The sequence below is a fragment of the Girardinichthys multiradiatus genome, chromosome 12 (assembly GCF_021462225.1).
Source record: "Girardinichthys multiradiatus isolate DD_20200921_A chromosome 12, DD_fGirMul_XY1, whole genome shotgun sequence".
NCBI classification, from domain to species: domain Eukaryota; kingdom Metazoa; phylum Chordata; class Actinopteri; order Cyprinodontiformes; family Goodeidae; genus Girardinichthys; species Girardinichthys multiradiatus.
Window position 1 is genome coordinate 53,099,452 of NC_061805.1, and position 13,650 is coordinate 53,113,101.

Sequence of the window (13,650 nt, forward strand, 5' to 3'; positions counted from 1 at the left end):
CTGTTCTCTCTAACAGGCAACGGCAAAATGCTGCAGTTCATGCATGGGTCCGTCAGAGCTTCCCTGAGATGACCCACGCCCAGGCATTTGGGGCACAGATCATGTCCGTCCTCTACCTGTAGAGGAACCCCACATGAAGCGCACGCCAGCATCCCGATCACAGACGTGGGAAATGCAGGCAGGCACCAGGCCAACTGAGCGAGGACTTCAATAAAACTGAAGAACGCAATCAGAACATCCAGCTTCCACTCACCTGAAAACGGCAGCTATCTGCTCCTCCCCACCTGGTCTCAACAGGGGAAAAGAAGCGCCAGCATCAAGCTTCCGGCTACTAGAATACTGCTAACACAGAAACAGAGAAACGTCAACCGCAGCCTTAGAGGGCTACAAAAAGCATTCCGACGAAGAAGTCACAGGCAGGATGACGTCGAATCACACCAACAGTGTGCTTACCTCTCTTAGACCTGCAATAAGTACCGAAACACGGACTTATAGGAGCGACCAACCTGCGAAACACGCAACGGTTGACAGCGAGAAGATCAAAGAGACCGAACGTAGCCTTCCACGTGCTACTTATAGACCACGCCCAGGTGAGCTACGTGTCACGTGCGTGACTTTGTTTACATTTAATCTCGACCTGCGCGGAGCGCGAGGAGACATATCTACTTTGTTTACTGTGACTGGCAGTCAGGAAGGAATGAAACAGAACTGGGTTTTACAGTAATAACTTAATATGGTCCAACCCAAACCCGGCCATATATGACGTCAGAACCTGGGTCAGTTTGACAGCATTTCGGTTTGTTGGGTCCTAATTAGCATTTTTATGTAATAATGATCCCATCAAAGGACTGACGTCACAGATTAGTTTAGGGTAGAGATGCGCTTGTGTTCGGAGCTGCTGACCCACTGGTACCGAACCCTCGTTCCACAGATATAAACACGTGTTGCCATCTTTAGAAATTAACTTTAATTTCAGATGGAAAAATCCTCCAACACAAACATTTAGCAAGTAGAAGCACTGCGCATGCTCAGTTCCAGGTCAACAGCTAGCATTAGCAGCGGTTAGTTTCCAGCCATATTCCTAACATTTCCAGAGGAAAACTGTAGCTGAGCTGCCGGGAGGAGTCTGACGGGGACAGACAGACTGTCTCCATGACCTCCGGTCTCTCTCTGTGACTTTTAACTGTGACTTTAACGGAAGCAAATGTTGCCAACTTCCGCTGACTCACCGTTTCCAGCGCATGCAGCAGCATTCCGCTCAGTTTGCTGAACATCTCCATCCTCACGGAGCCAGGTCGGGTTCGGTTTACTGCGACACGAAGATCCGAACCCTGACCCACAGAAAGCTTCTCCTAACAACTTCCTGTCTGACCTTTCAAAATAGCATTTTCAGGTGTTCACTTCCGGATGTGACGTGTAATGGACGAGTTCCGGTTGGGAAATATTAAATGACCTAACTATCTCTTTCTGCCCTCTGAGAAACTGGAACAAGTGTGAGGATTCGTTTAGAAGGACCAGAACTGAGCCAGAATCTGAGGTTTGGGCCAGAACCAAATGCAGTGGGTCTTCCCGTTCTCCATGCTGCTTTGACTGAGGTTCAGGACATAATCACATCAATATGGTAAACATGGAATCATGATGGAGGTCCTCACACAGCATCAGGTTCCTCCTGGGTTCCTCCTCTGGACCCGTTCCACTGCCGGACCTCATGCTGCTCTGACAGAACACGGGTTTGCAAATAATCCCAGAAGTTCCTCAGACTGAGCCGATCTGCTCAGGTTCCTTCCTGAGGACTCATCGTCCCATCAGGGTTAGTCAGTCTGTCTGTGTGCAAAGAATGAGAAATATGAAACCAGGTCATAGAATCAGAACCAGTGAGGCTCTGGGTGACAAACTCAAAGCAGGTTGTTGATTCTGTGTTGCCAACAAACAAATAGTAACTGGTATAGAGTTATACCATTAGAGCAGGGTGTGTATGTGACATACTGAGAGAAGGTGAAACATCAAACTGGACCTGACAGTGGTTCTGCTGGATTTCGTCCAAAGACTGAAGAGTTTGCTTCTTTCTGGACCTGATTTGAGAAGTACTGTCATCAAACGTTCTGTTCAAAACAGTCAGGTAAAGGGTAAATACAGGTGGTGTCTCCAGGGCCTGTTTTAGAAAGCAGGGTCAGTGAGAACTCAGAGTAAGTTCTGGGGTAAGTAGTCACTGGGTTTTCGGTTTCAGAAAGCCAGGTAGCCGTTACCCTGAGGCAAGTTACCACAGCAACCTTCTTCGTAAACCAACCCTGATTGTTAACACCTGTTCTGAAACCGAAAACTCTGAGTATCACAGAGCAGAGCGGGTCATAGTTTCTGAACCCTGCTTTCTGAAACGGGTTCCAGATGTACCTCACTTGAACCTGTGACAGGTGGAATAAATCCAAAGGTTCTGTTTTTATTAAAAATCTGATGGTTCTGAATGTTCCACCACAGCACTTTGCTCTCAGAATGCAGGTTTACTTCTGGTTCTTTTTTTAAATTTCTGATCCATTTACCAACCTTGCTCTGATCTCAGAACTCTGAGGTTCTGCTGGAGTTAAACTGAGCTGATGTGGATCATGAAAGTAGATGTTGTGAAACAGATCCAGTCAAACAGGCCGTTTCCCAGCCTTGGTTTCATGGAGCAAACATTAAGGAACCTGTGTGGCTGTGACCTGAACAGAGCGCCCCCTGCAGGCAGGCAGCGCTGCATGTTATCTGGATAGATTCAGCAGGGTGTGTCTGCAGCAGCCCAATGGGGGAAGGTGAACAGGTAAAGTTACCTGCAGCCTCACCCTTGTGTCTCAGAGCAGCTTGTGTCCAGCTGAGGAAGACATCTCAACAGACGCTGAAGGTGAGTTTCTACCTGTTTGGGTTTTGATCAAACTTTCAGCCTGAAACTAGTTGGAGAAACAGGAAGTTCAGCTCTTCATCAGTTACCTTCATCAAGCCTGGTGTTTGGTCCTCTTCATCAACACCAGTCTGTGTCCCTCATTAGTGTTTCAGAGTTTCCTCCTCAACTGAGCGAGGGGACATGGCAGCGGAGGTACGGGACAGATCACTGGCCGGATGTTTTAGAACCTGGAAACAGAACCTGCAGGTGGTCTGAAATGTTTGGTTTGCTTGTGGAGCATTCAGCTCAGCTCAGGTGTGTCTCCTCTCTGGAGATTTAGTTGTTTGGTTGATGAGCTCAGAGACTTCCTGGTCCCAGCAGTAGTTTTCTGGATGAGCTGAAGGATTTGGGTCGGGCCTCGGGCTTAAATTAGATCAGCTTCAGCTCTGAATGGTTCTGAATGTATCATGTTGGCCTTCAAAACCAGAGAAGAACCCATCGGACAGAAGCTGCTCGCTGCCTCACAGCAACAGGAAATGACATCGATTTATGTGCATAGATAAAGAAAAACTACCAAGAAATGAAAGTATTTTTTTATTATTATTTTAAATGTTTTCTGCTTTTCTCTATATTTCTTTTTCTTTTTTTGGACAAATTTCCAATCTTTTTCCCTTGTTCTCGTCTGTCTTTGAATCACTTTCTTCGTTTTTATGAACTTTTATGACACATGCATTCTGAAAGTGAGCCTTTTTCCTGCTCAGCGGGTCAGAACCTGCCTCTGAGAGATTCAGCTGAACTCTGTTCTGAGAAGTTTAAATTTAGGTCCATGCCAGGTCAGTCAAACACTGAAAACCTTTCAGACGTAAATCACCCTTGGCAGCAGTTGCTATGGTAACTCTCCCAGGTGTGTTTGTCGGGTGCGCACCATTTGTCACCTGGCGAGACGTGTGGGAGGGGTTTGTACACCTGAGCCTGGTTCCCCTTTGAGGCTCGCCAGTGGCTGAAATAAACACAGAGCTGCTTTTGTGGTTTAGTTTTAAAATGATGGATAAAGTCAGCGACTCGCAGGATGATGTGGATGTCCAGGCAAGTTAATGATGTCATAAACTCAGATGGTTCTGACGAGTCGTCTCTGCTCGCAGAAACTCTTTCATTGATGGTAGAGGAAAACTCCCCTCACTCCACTTCATCATCCTTTCTGTCTGACCATTCGCTCAGCTAGCTGTGCAGGACTGTGTACTGTGCCTAACTGGAGGTGTTTCTGTTGCCCCGCCCACACAGGTGACATCATGGTGTTCCATCCTCAATTTGAGCGAGCAGGTAAAGAGGCTGGGCTTCAGGTGTGGCGAGTAGAGAACATGGACCTGGTTCCTGTGCCTGAGAGTCTTTATGGACAGTTCTACACTGGAGATGCCTACGTGGTTCTGAACAGCACCAGCAATCGTCGAGGAGACCTGCAGTACGACCTGCACTACTGGCAAGGTGAGGAGACCAGGTGGGGGTCACAGTACACATGTTCTGTGGAAATGAAGCGAGCAGCAGAGGCTGCTGGGAAGTAAACAGCTAAAAGAGAACCTTTGTATGAACTTCAGGATTGAGTTCAAATTTATCGATATTTACAGTGACAGCATAGCGCCTGGACCGGGATGGATCCAATAAGTTGGTTTTGGTGGAAACATAAAACATGATTCAGAAAGTTTTGCAGTAAAACTGAAGCAGTTGTTAATTTAGCAGATTCAACACGATGTTCACACTGACTGACATCAACACAGAGATACCTCACCCTGTTAATTCGGCACCTTCTACTTACTCCTGGTGTACTTTCACACCTGTGACATTTAATGATATGGTGGCTCTTTTGGAGAAAATGAAGCCTTCCTGAAGCCCCTCAGATGTTCTCCTTACCAAGCGTTTTATCGGAGTGGTTGGGTTGTAAACCTTTTTGATGTTTTTCTTCAGCTTATTAAAAGAACCAACCTGGAAAAAAACATCATCTATGACAGTTTCCACTGAAACAACACTACTTAAAGTTACCAGTGGTAGATTCTGGAGAAAACCCAGTCCTGGTCCTGGTAGAGCTCTCCTAAACCATTAGCAGTTAATCATACTAACCTGGAAAACCAACTGAGGGATCTGCTCTAAACTAGTTTTCATCCTACAGTTCTGGCAGGAGTTTCAGTGCGTCTGCAAACCAGATGATCTCTGAATCTAGAGAGCTGCTATGTGGAGGACCTCAGGGTGTCATGCTGGGACCTATCTTGTTTTTAGGCCAGATAATTCAGCAGTTTAATGATGTTTTTTATCAGCGTTATGCAGATGATATTCAGCTATATTGCTCCTTTAAGCCTCAGGTTATTGTTAACAAACATTAACCAGTGGTTGAATAACAACTTGCAGCTAAACCTGGACAAACCTGAAACTCAGGTTATTGGACCGGACAGCACTGTGTCTGACAATGAATAGCTACTGCGTGATTTAGGACTCTAGCAGAATGGTAGCCTCAGAAATGTAGATGTTTGATAAAGCTTTTTCCTGGAGCATAATTTAAAACGAAGATTAGGAACAGTCTTTTTTCATTTGTGGAACATCTCAAAGCTTAGATCAGTGGTGGCAACAAGTGAACTTGAGATGCTGAGTCATGCTTCGTCTCTGCATCACTGGCCGTCTCCTCTTTAGGTTGTCCCCAACTCTGCTGTGAGACTTCTGACCTTCTCAAACAAAGCAACTCATAACCCCTGTTTTAAAGTCGCTACACTGAAAACGTACTATACACACTCACCGACCACTTTATTAGGTACACTTGCTAGTACCGGGTTGGACCCCCTTTTGCCTTCAGAACTGCCTTAATCCTTGGTGGCATAGATTCAACAAGGTACTGGAAACATTCCTCAGAGAGTTTGGTCCATATTGACATGATAGCATCACACAGATGCTGCAGATTTGTCGGCTGCATCCATGATGAGAATCTCCCGTTCCACCAAATCCCAAAGATGCTCTATTGGTCTGAGATCTGGTGACTGTGGAGGTCATTTGAGTCCAGTGAACTCATTGTCATGTTCAAGAAACCAGTCTGAGATGATTCATGCTTTATGACATGGCGCGTTATCCTGCTGGAAGTAACCATCAGAAGATGGGTCCACTGTGGTCATAAAGGGATGAACCTGGTCAGCAACAACACTCAGGTAGACTGTGGCGTTGACACGATGCTCAATTGGTACCAAGGGGCCCAAAGTGTGCCAAGAAAATATCCCCCACACCATTACACCACCACCACCAGCCTGAACCATTGATACAAGACAGGATGGATCCATGCTTTCATGATGTTGACACCAAATTCTGACCCGACCATCTGAATGTCGCAGCAGAAATCGAGACTCATCAGACCAGGCAACGTTTTTCCAATCTTCTATTTTCCAATTTTGGTGAGCCTGTGTGAATTTTAGCCTCAGTTTCCTGTTCTTAGCTGACAGGAGTGTCACCCGGTGTGGTCTTCTGCTGCTGTAGCCCATCCACCTCAAGGTTCGATGTGTTGTGTGTTCAGAGATGATCTTCTGCATGCCTTGGTTGTAACTAGTGGTTATTTGAGTTATTGTTGCCTTTCTATCAGCTGGAACCAGTCTGGCCATTCTCCTCTGACCTCTGACATCAACAAGGCATTAGGCCCACAGAACTGCTGCTCACTGGATATTTTCTCTTTTTCAGACCATTCTCTGTAAACCCTAGAGATGGTTGTGCGTTAAAATCCCAGTAGATCAGCAGTTTCTGAAATACTCAGACCAGCCCGTCTGGCACCAACAACCATGCTACGTTCAAAGTCACTTAAATCACCTTTCTTCTCCATTCTGATGCTCGGTTTGAACTGCAGCAGATCGTCTTGACCATGTCTACATGCCTAAATGCATTGAGATGCTGCCATGTCATTGGCTGATTAGAAATCTGCATTAACGAGCAGTTGGACCTAATAAAGTGGCCAGTGAGTGTAAATAAACGTTTCCCTACATGACCTCTGGTGTCACCCTGAGTTTCCACAGGGACTGGATCAAGGACCTGAGGATGGGCATCTGAACCTGGGCTCCTGTCCTGCAGTCAGTCTCATTTAAATGATGCTGAGACCAGGCCTGGGGTCAGGACGCTGAGGTCAAGGTCAGGATGCTGAGGCAGCAGCAGGGAAAAGGAGGCTCTGTCCTCCAGCAGGAAGCAGTCTAAATTCTCCTGCAACTTTCATGGAGACATTTGAGTTTGTTGAACAGAGAAGGAAAGAAAAAGGTCCCTTACCACACACTGATTTGAAGCATGTTGTGGTGTGTGCTATAGTTAACAGCCATGAAAAATGAGGATGTGAAAAAGTTCTCCTTCATGTTCTGCAGCATCAGCTGTCCTCTCTGTAAATCCTGTTAGGTCTAAAGCTCTGCTGAAGGAGTGGACCAGGTGTGTAACCAGTCAGTAGAATATTTAACTTTCTCCCACCAAGTTATTAGAGATTTGTGCCTCGGCGCTCTGCTGCCTTTAAAAGGTTTTTGCATCATGTTATAAAAAAAAAGATTTCATTAGCATAAAAACACAACCCCATGCACCAAACATGCTCTGATGTGGGATCACATGCGACTGAGGGAGTTAGAAAAGTTCTGGTACAACAGTATGGACCTGAGTTGGAGAACTCCACATTAGGGAGAGAAGATCCTCCTAAAACGAGAAATAAAAACAAGTTAGGGTTCTTTGATACCAGTCTGAGTCAAAGAATAAAAAACTGTTGTCAGACAGCAGCTCCAGGTGGGCGGGGCCAGTTAAGAGTCACCTGTGACAATGGTTAAGAAGATACTTTAGGAGTGACTTCAGGTGAACCAGAAGCTCTTCTGAAGTGTAGTTTTGGTACCATCACTCTGCTGTGGTCATACTACAGGTTGTTCTGTCTCTACAAACCCAATTGGGTTGAGACAGGTGTCACTAAAGGGCTACTGCAGATGTGACCCTGGTTCTGCTCTCTGATTGGCCGGTTCACCTGCAGGTTCAGAGTGCTCTCAAGATGAAAGCGGAGCTGCAGCTATTCTTGCTGTCCAGATGGATGACTTCCTCCAGGGGGCGCCAGTCCAGTACAGAGAAGTCCAAGGCCATGAATCAAGTACCTTCAGCGGGTACTTCAAAACGGGCCTCACTTACATGGTAACCACATGACCAGAGACACACATTTCCTGTCAGATGTCCCACTCACTGTGACCCTGATGACATTGCTTCCTGTTTGTCTTCAACCAGCAAGGAGGTGTGGCCTCAGGGTTCAATCACGTGGTAACCAATGAGGTGGAAGTTCAGAGGCTGCTACAGGTCAAAGGTCGGCGTGTTGTCAGGTCAACAGAGATTCCTGTCAACTGGGAGAATTTCAACCAGGGAGACAGTTTCATCCTGGACCTGGGTCAGGTGAGGACCTGGAACAAGTGGGGAGACAGGTGACCTTGGACAGGTGAGGTCAGGGGGTGACTATGAGGGACAGGTAAAACAAGTAAACCTTCCTTTGCCCCAACAGGAAATCGTCCAGTGGTCCGGTCGTCATAGCAACAGATTTGAGAAACTTAAGGCCACCATGGTAAGTAGTGATAGTACATGACATCATTCTGATGTCATAACATACAGGCTGACCAATTGACCAATTGACAGGTCTCCAAGAGTATCCGTGACAACGAGAGATGTGGGCGGGCAAAACTCCAGGTTGTCGATGAAGGGGCGGAGCCAGAGAAGATGATAGAGGTGACCACATTAAAATAGTTCTGAACCGGTGTCAAAGGGCACCTAAACTTTCCTCAATCCCAGCTTTAAAAGAACCAGACGGTTCTGGGCCGTTTCCTTAGACTGATGAGTGAAAATGAAAACTTAAATAATGACCTCAAGGATCCTGAGTTGTCCTCCAGACCAAAGTCTAGTTGTTATGAAGAACAGCAGGTTGTTGTCTACAAACTGTCATATTTTGTTGTTGAGACGTTCTTTGATCTCCTGCTTTTAACATCTTTATGTTCAGGTTCTGGGAGAGAAACCGGACCTTCCTGAATCCCTCAGCGATGACACCCAGACAGACGTGTCCAACAGGAAGGTGGCTAAGCTCTATAAGGTAACTCACAAGATGTTTACTTGCATCAGTTCCCCATCAGCTTGTGATGTCACTTCCTTTTTCTCATAACATGGTTTGGCTACATCTGTTTTCTCCCCCCCCCCCCCCATCAGGTGTCCAACGCTGGGGGGGTCATGGACGTTACGCTGGTATCGGAGCAGAACCCGTTCTCCCAAGATGCCTTGGAGTCCACCGAGTGTTACATCCTCGACAATGGAACCAACGGCCTAATCTTTGTCTGGAAAGGTAGGACATTTGTTCTGGTCCTAAACAAACTGGTCTGAAACCAGTTGGTCAGTCTGAAGTAAAAGAATTCGTCTGTCTGGGCAGCATTCACCTGAGGTCACCTGTTGTCCTGCTGAAAGGTGACGTGTCTGTGTGCAGGTAAGGATGCAAACAGTGATGAGCGCCATGCTGTTCTGCAGAGCTCAGAGAAGTTCCTCCAGCAGATGAACTATCCACCATACACCCAGGTGAACACAATCAACCTAGAAAAGGAGCTTGGGGAGTCCCATTGGGACTTTGGGTCACATCTTTGTACGTCACCTACTAACCTACTTCTGGTCCCCCTCAGGTCCAGGTCCTTCCTGAGTATGGCGAGACGCCACTCTTCAAACAGTTTTTTAAGAATTGGAAGGACGATGTAGACACTGTTGGCATGGGAACAGCCTACGTCACCAATAAGGTGGCAAAGATTGAGAAGGTATGCTGATTTCGCCCAGGATCTAATCCAGACTGTCTTGTTTAAACTGATGTAAAATCGGACTCTTCTGATTGGACAGGTACAGTTTGATGTGTCAAAGCTGCACCAATCAGATTCCATGGCAGCGCAGTATGGGATGGTGGACCGAGGACATGGAGAGAAAAAGGTGATGATTGTCACTGCTTCACTTGCTTGATCCATAGACTGTTCCTTTCACATTCTGCTGCACTAGAACCTTGGAGAGGAGAACACAAATCATCTCAGAACAAAGATGAAACAGTTTTACTGTTTCGGATCAGGTGAATTAATTTAAAGCTGAGATGAGTGAACCCAGCAGAACTGCCAGATTGGAGTTGAGCTGAGCTAGTAGCTTGTGGTGATGATTTATGACTGAAGGCCTCATTTTATAAATGTTGGAACCATCCAAAGTTAATAAAAGATGGCACTTGGGAATGCTGCCCCCACAATGCATAGCTTCGCAAAGCTAGTTGGCTAGCCAACTCTTCTATAAATTACACATAAAAGACAACTAGAACTAATCTCACACTAGCATAAATGCTTCTTAACACAAATAAATGGTTAGCAATGTGAGCCTAGCTTGTAAAGTTAGTTCAAACACATTTAAATAATTAGTTTAAAAAGAAACTGAACCCTCATCTAATCAGTTGAACTAATATAATACTAAACAATATATAAATAATAATTAATGAGATAAAGTAATGGTGTCCAAGGAACAAACGTGTTTGGAGGTTAGCCAGGGAGCATCTATGACCAACTGATGAAATCAAACACGGATGGAAAATGGCCACTAGGTGGTCGTAAAGCTCTATCATAAAACCACTGGTTCTGAATATGACGGGTCAGAATGGACTCTTATTACTTTCTGGATAACATGAATGCAAGTCGAGTGACAACTTTCTTTTTCAACTTAAATATTTACTCTGTTTTAGATGTCTGCAAAGTCCAGAAACAAAATCATATAAACCCATCTGTCTGTCTGCATGCAGATCTGGAGGATTGAAGGATCCAACAAGGTTCCAGTGGAATCAGCTTCCTTTGGTCAGTTCTATGGAGGAGATAGTTACCTCATCCTGTATCAGTACCAGCACAGTGACAGACAAGGTCACATCATCTACATATGGTGAGATATCACATTCATCCTCATTTATGTTCTTAAAAGACAAACGCTCGTCTTGAAATCGACCGTGGATCGGGTTTAGGGATCCTCTGCAGTAGGTCTCCAGAGCTCCCTCTGCTGGTGAGTTTTAGTTCCTACAGGGAATTTTAACCACCTGTTTTCTGCTGCTTTCTCTGCAGGCAGGGGGCGGAGTCTAGTCAGGATGAAACTGGGGCATCGGCTGTTCTTGCTGTTAAGCTGGATGATGAACTGGGTGGTGGTGCAGTTCAGGTACACCAACTGGGAACACTGGTCCCAGTGATGTGACACTACTGTGGTTTTAACATTTTGATCCTGAACTCCCCTCAATGTTACCTGTCTGGACAGGTGAGGGCGCTTCAAGGAAAAGAGCCCGCCCACCTCATGAGCATGTTTGGAGGCCGACCAATGGTGGTGTACAAAGGTGGAACATCTAGGGAGGGTGGACAGTCCGAACCCACTGAAACCCGTTTGTTTCAAGTCCGAGCCAATCCAGCAGGAGACACCAGAGCTGTAGAGGTGAGACGAGCAGAACCATATAAAACATGGGCTGGGATAGGACGGGTCAATTCCATCTTGTAATTCAGAACCTTTTGGACCAGCATGTTGTTCCTCAGTTTTCATTCAGCCAAGAACGTCTCCGTCTGGATAATGTCGATCCAGAATGGTTTAAACCAGACGTCTGTATTACGAAGCAGGACTAGTACCTTTGTGAGGAACTATGAAGCTAGTTCATCTCATAGGTGTGTCTACCATGATGGTAAATGGAAACCCATCAAGCTCTACAGCAGATAATGGTTTCCAGATCAGTAGGTGTCTCCTGACCAGTACATGCTTTAAGAGAATGAGACATTATTGCTTGGAGAGTGACTCCAGTTTCTTCAGGTCAACGTCCACTGAAAGAAACATACTAAGGTTTAATCCAGAACATTTCGGACCAGGACCCCATGGTCTAAAACATCTAGATTTAGGGTCTTTCATTCTGTCATGATCCACATGATGTTCAGATGTGTTTAACTCCTGAGACGTTGGTGTGTCCAGGTCCAGCTCGTTGAGGATGTGGACACCCCTGGACGTCTCTTACACGGATCCAACTGCTTTATTCTTCAGTTTATGGTTCTGTCCAGAATCTTCAAACTTATTTCAGTTCCTTAATGAGCTGCAACTGACAGGGTATTTTGAGGTTAAAGTCCAGTCACTGTCATTTTTTAAAAATGGATCAGAACCAGAGTGGCTTTGTTTAAACCAGTTGGAGCCAAACTGACTACCTTCTGAACTGGACCTGTTCTTATTTAAACCAGTTAGAGCCAGTTTAAAACCCCTCAGAACCGGACTTACTCGGCTGTCCTCTTCAGGTGGCTCCATCCTCCTCCTGTCTGAACTCCAATGATGTGTTCCTCCTGGTGTCCTCCTCTGGATCCTGGATGTGGAAAGGGAGTAGCAGCAGCTCAGCTGAGGTTAAAGGAGCCGAACATCTGGCTGAGATCCTCCTGGTGACTCCCACTCAGCAGGAAGAGGGGGAGGAAGAAGGTGAGGAAGAGGTATGGTTGAGTCTTCTGGAATGACCTGAGCAGGATGATGAAGGGTGTCTGTGGTTACAGATGGGTTCTGGGTTGCTCTGGGAGGGAAGGAGGACTACTGTCACTCTCCTCGGCTGAACAACAAGATAGATGCTCACCCTCCTCGACTCTTCGCCTGCTCCAACAAGACCGGAAGCTTCCAGGTAGGTCTCATGGAGTCACTGTCATTCAGAGGAGGGCTGATGGGGTCAGGTCGATGGACTGTATTACTTCAGGAAGCTTAGGACCTTCAGTGTTTCCAGCAAGATGCTGCAGATCTTCTATAAGTCTGTTGTGGAGAGTCTGATCTCTTCTACCATCATCTGCTGGGGAAGCAGCATCAGAACCAGGGACTTAAAAAAGCTCAACAAGCTGATAAAAAAGGCTGGTTCTGTTCTGGAGACTCCTCTGGAGATTATTGTGCAGACAAGATGAAGAACATTATGGAGAACCCTGAGCATCCTCTTCATGAGACTGTCCTACAACAACAGAGTGTCTTCAGTCAGAGGCTTCTTCAGATCTGCTGTAAGACAGAGCGCTAGAGGTTAAGTTAGATGTTGGGAAGTTCTGTTTGCCAGGATGGTTGATCTGGTTCCTACAACTGGAAACCAGTAGGTTTTATTGACAAGTGTGAATTAATAATGAAAGATACTAACAGTGAGACGTTTCCTATATTCAGATGGAGGAGGTTCCAGGAGAACTAACCCAGGATGATCTGGCTCCTGATGATGTCATGATCCTGGACACCTGGGATCAGGTGAGTCTTCCTTTCCATCACCACTGTGGAAATAAGCCTCTGGCTCTTCTGTTAGCTCACAGTCTCCTCCTGCAGGTGTTTGTTTGGATTGGAAATGAGGCCCATGATGAAGAGAAGATGGAAGCTGCTGCATCGGGTGAGACAGATGGGGATCCGGGCCTGGTTCCAGGCGCCCCCTCCGCTGTTGTTACTGAACAATAACCTCCCTGATGTTCAACATGGATCATTAAATCACCGCAGATGTTTTAGGGATTGTACAGCTCGGTCTGGTGACTAACGGATCTCTATCTGTGTTCAGCTGAGCGCTATATCGACACCGACCCGGCTGGCAGAGACCCACGGACCCCTATCGTGACACTGAAACAGGGATTCGAACCACCAACCTTCACTGGCTGGTTTCTAGGCTGGAACCATGAATACTGGAACAAGGACCCACTGGAGCGCTTCATGCAGGGCCTGTGACATCACTTCCTATTTCCAGTGGAGGAGAATGAATAAACCCCTGTGTGGCCCAGTTATCTGTG

At 46.2% G+C, this 13,650-nt stretch overlaps 2 protein-coding genes across 12 annotated transcripts in view; one reads left to right on the forward strand and one right to left on the reverse strand.

The window, feature by feature from the left end:
• The window catches only part of fhip2b (FHF complex subunit HOOK interacting protein 2B), an 18,235-nt gene extending 16,869 nt beyond the window's left edge, over nt 1-1,366 (reverse strand). The window contains exons 1-2 of one of the 4 annotated variants that reach the window (XM_047382279.1): nt 1,230-1,347; nt 254-339 (exon numbers count right to left, since the gene is read on the reverse strand). Coding sequence is in view for 1 of the 4 variants with exons in the window: in XM_047382278.1 (XP_047238234.1) it covers nt 1,230-1,280 (51 nt within the window). In the remaining 3 variants the exon portion in view is untranslated. Of the gene's footprint in view, nt 1-253; nt 343-453; nt 495-1,229 lie in introns of those variants that run through there. The other 3 variants (XM_047382281.1, XM_047382280.1, XM_047382278.1) reach the window with 3 other exon arrangements.
• Nucleotides 1-13,644, forward strand: part of LOC124878365 (gelsolin-like) — a 22,170-nt gene extending 8,526 nt beyond the window's left edge. For 2 of the 8 annotated variants that reach the window (XM_047382272.1, XM_047382273.1), the window contains exons 2-18: nt 4,136-4,336; nt 7,860-8,014; nt 8,105-8,266; nt 8,373-8,432; nt 8,504-8,593; nt 8,862-8,951; nt 9,065-9,197; nt 9,336-9,424; nt 9,526-9,654; nt 9,734-9,820; nt 10,662-10,795; nt 10,972-11,062; nt 11,159-11,329; nt 12,166-12,340; nt 12,412-12,533; nt 13,049-13,262; nt 13,425-13,644. In XM_047382272.1, the coding sequence (XP_047238228.1) occupies nt 4,136-4,336; nt 7,860-8,014; nt 8,105-8,266; nt 8,373-8,432; nt 8,504-8,593; nt 8,862-8,951; nt 9,065-9,197; nt 9,336-9,424; nt 9,526-9,654; nt 9,734-9,820; nt 10,662-10,795; nt 10,972-11,062; nt 11,159-11,329; nt 12,166-12,340; nt 12,412-12,533; nt 13,049-13,262; nt 13,425-13,588 (2,267 nt within the window). In that variant the 3' untranslated portion in view covers nt 13,589-13,644. Of the gene's footprint in view, nt 1-348; nt 591-618; nt 777-1,674; nt 1,811-2,748; nt 2,876-4,135; nt 4,337-7,859; nt 8,015-8,104; nt 8,267-8,372; nt 8,433-8,503; nt 8,594-8,861; nt 8,952-9,064; nt 9,198-9,335; nt 9,425-9,525; nt 9,655-9,733; nt 9,821-10,661; nt 10,796-10,971; nt 11,063-11,158; nt 11,330-12,165; nt 12,341-12,411; nt 12,534-13,048; nt 13,263-13,424 lie in introns of those variants that run through there. The other 6 variants (XM_047382271.1, XM_047382270.1, XM_047382276.1 and 3 more) reach the window with 6 other exon arrangements.
• The last annotated feature ends 6 nt before the right edge of the window (nt 13,645-13,650 follow it).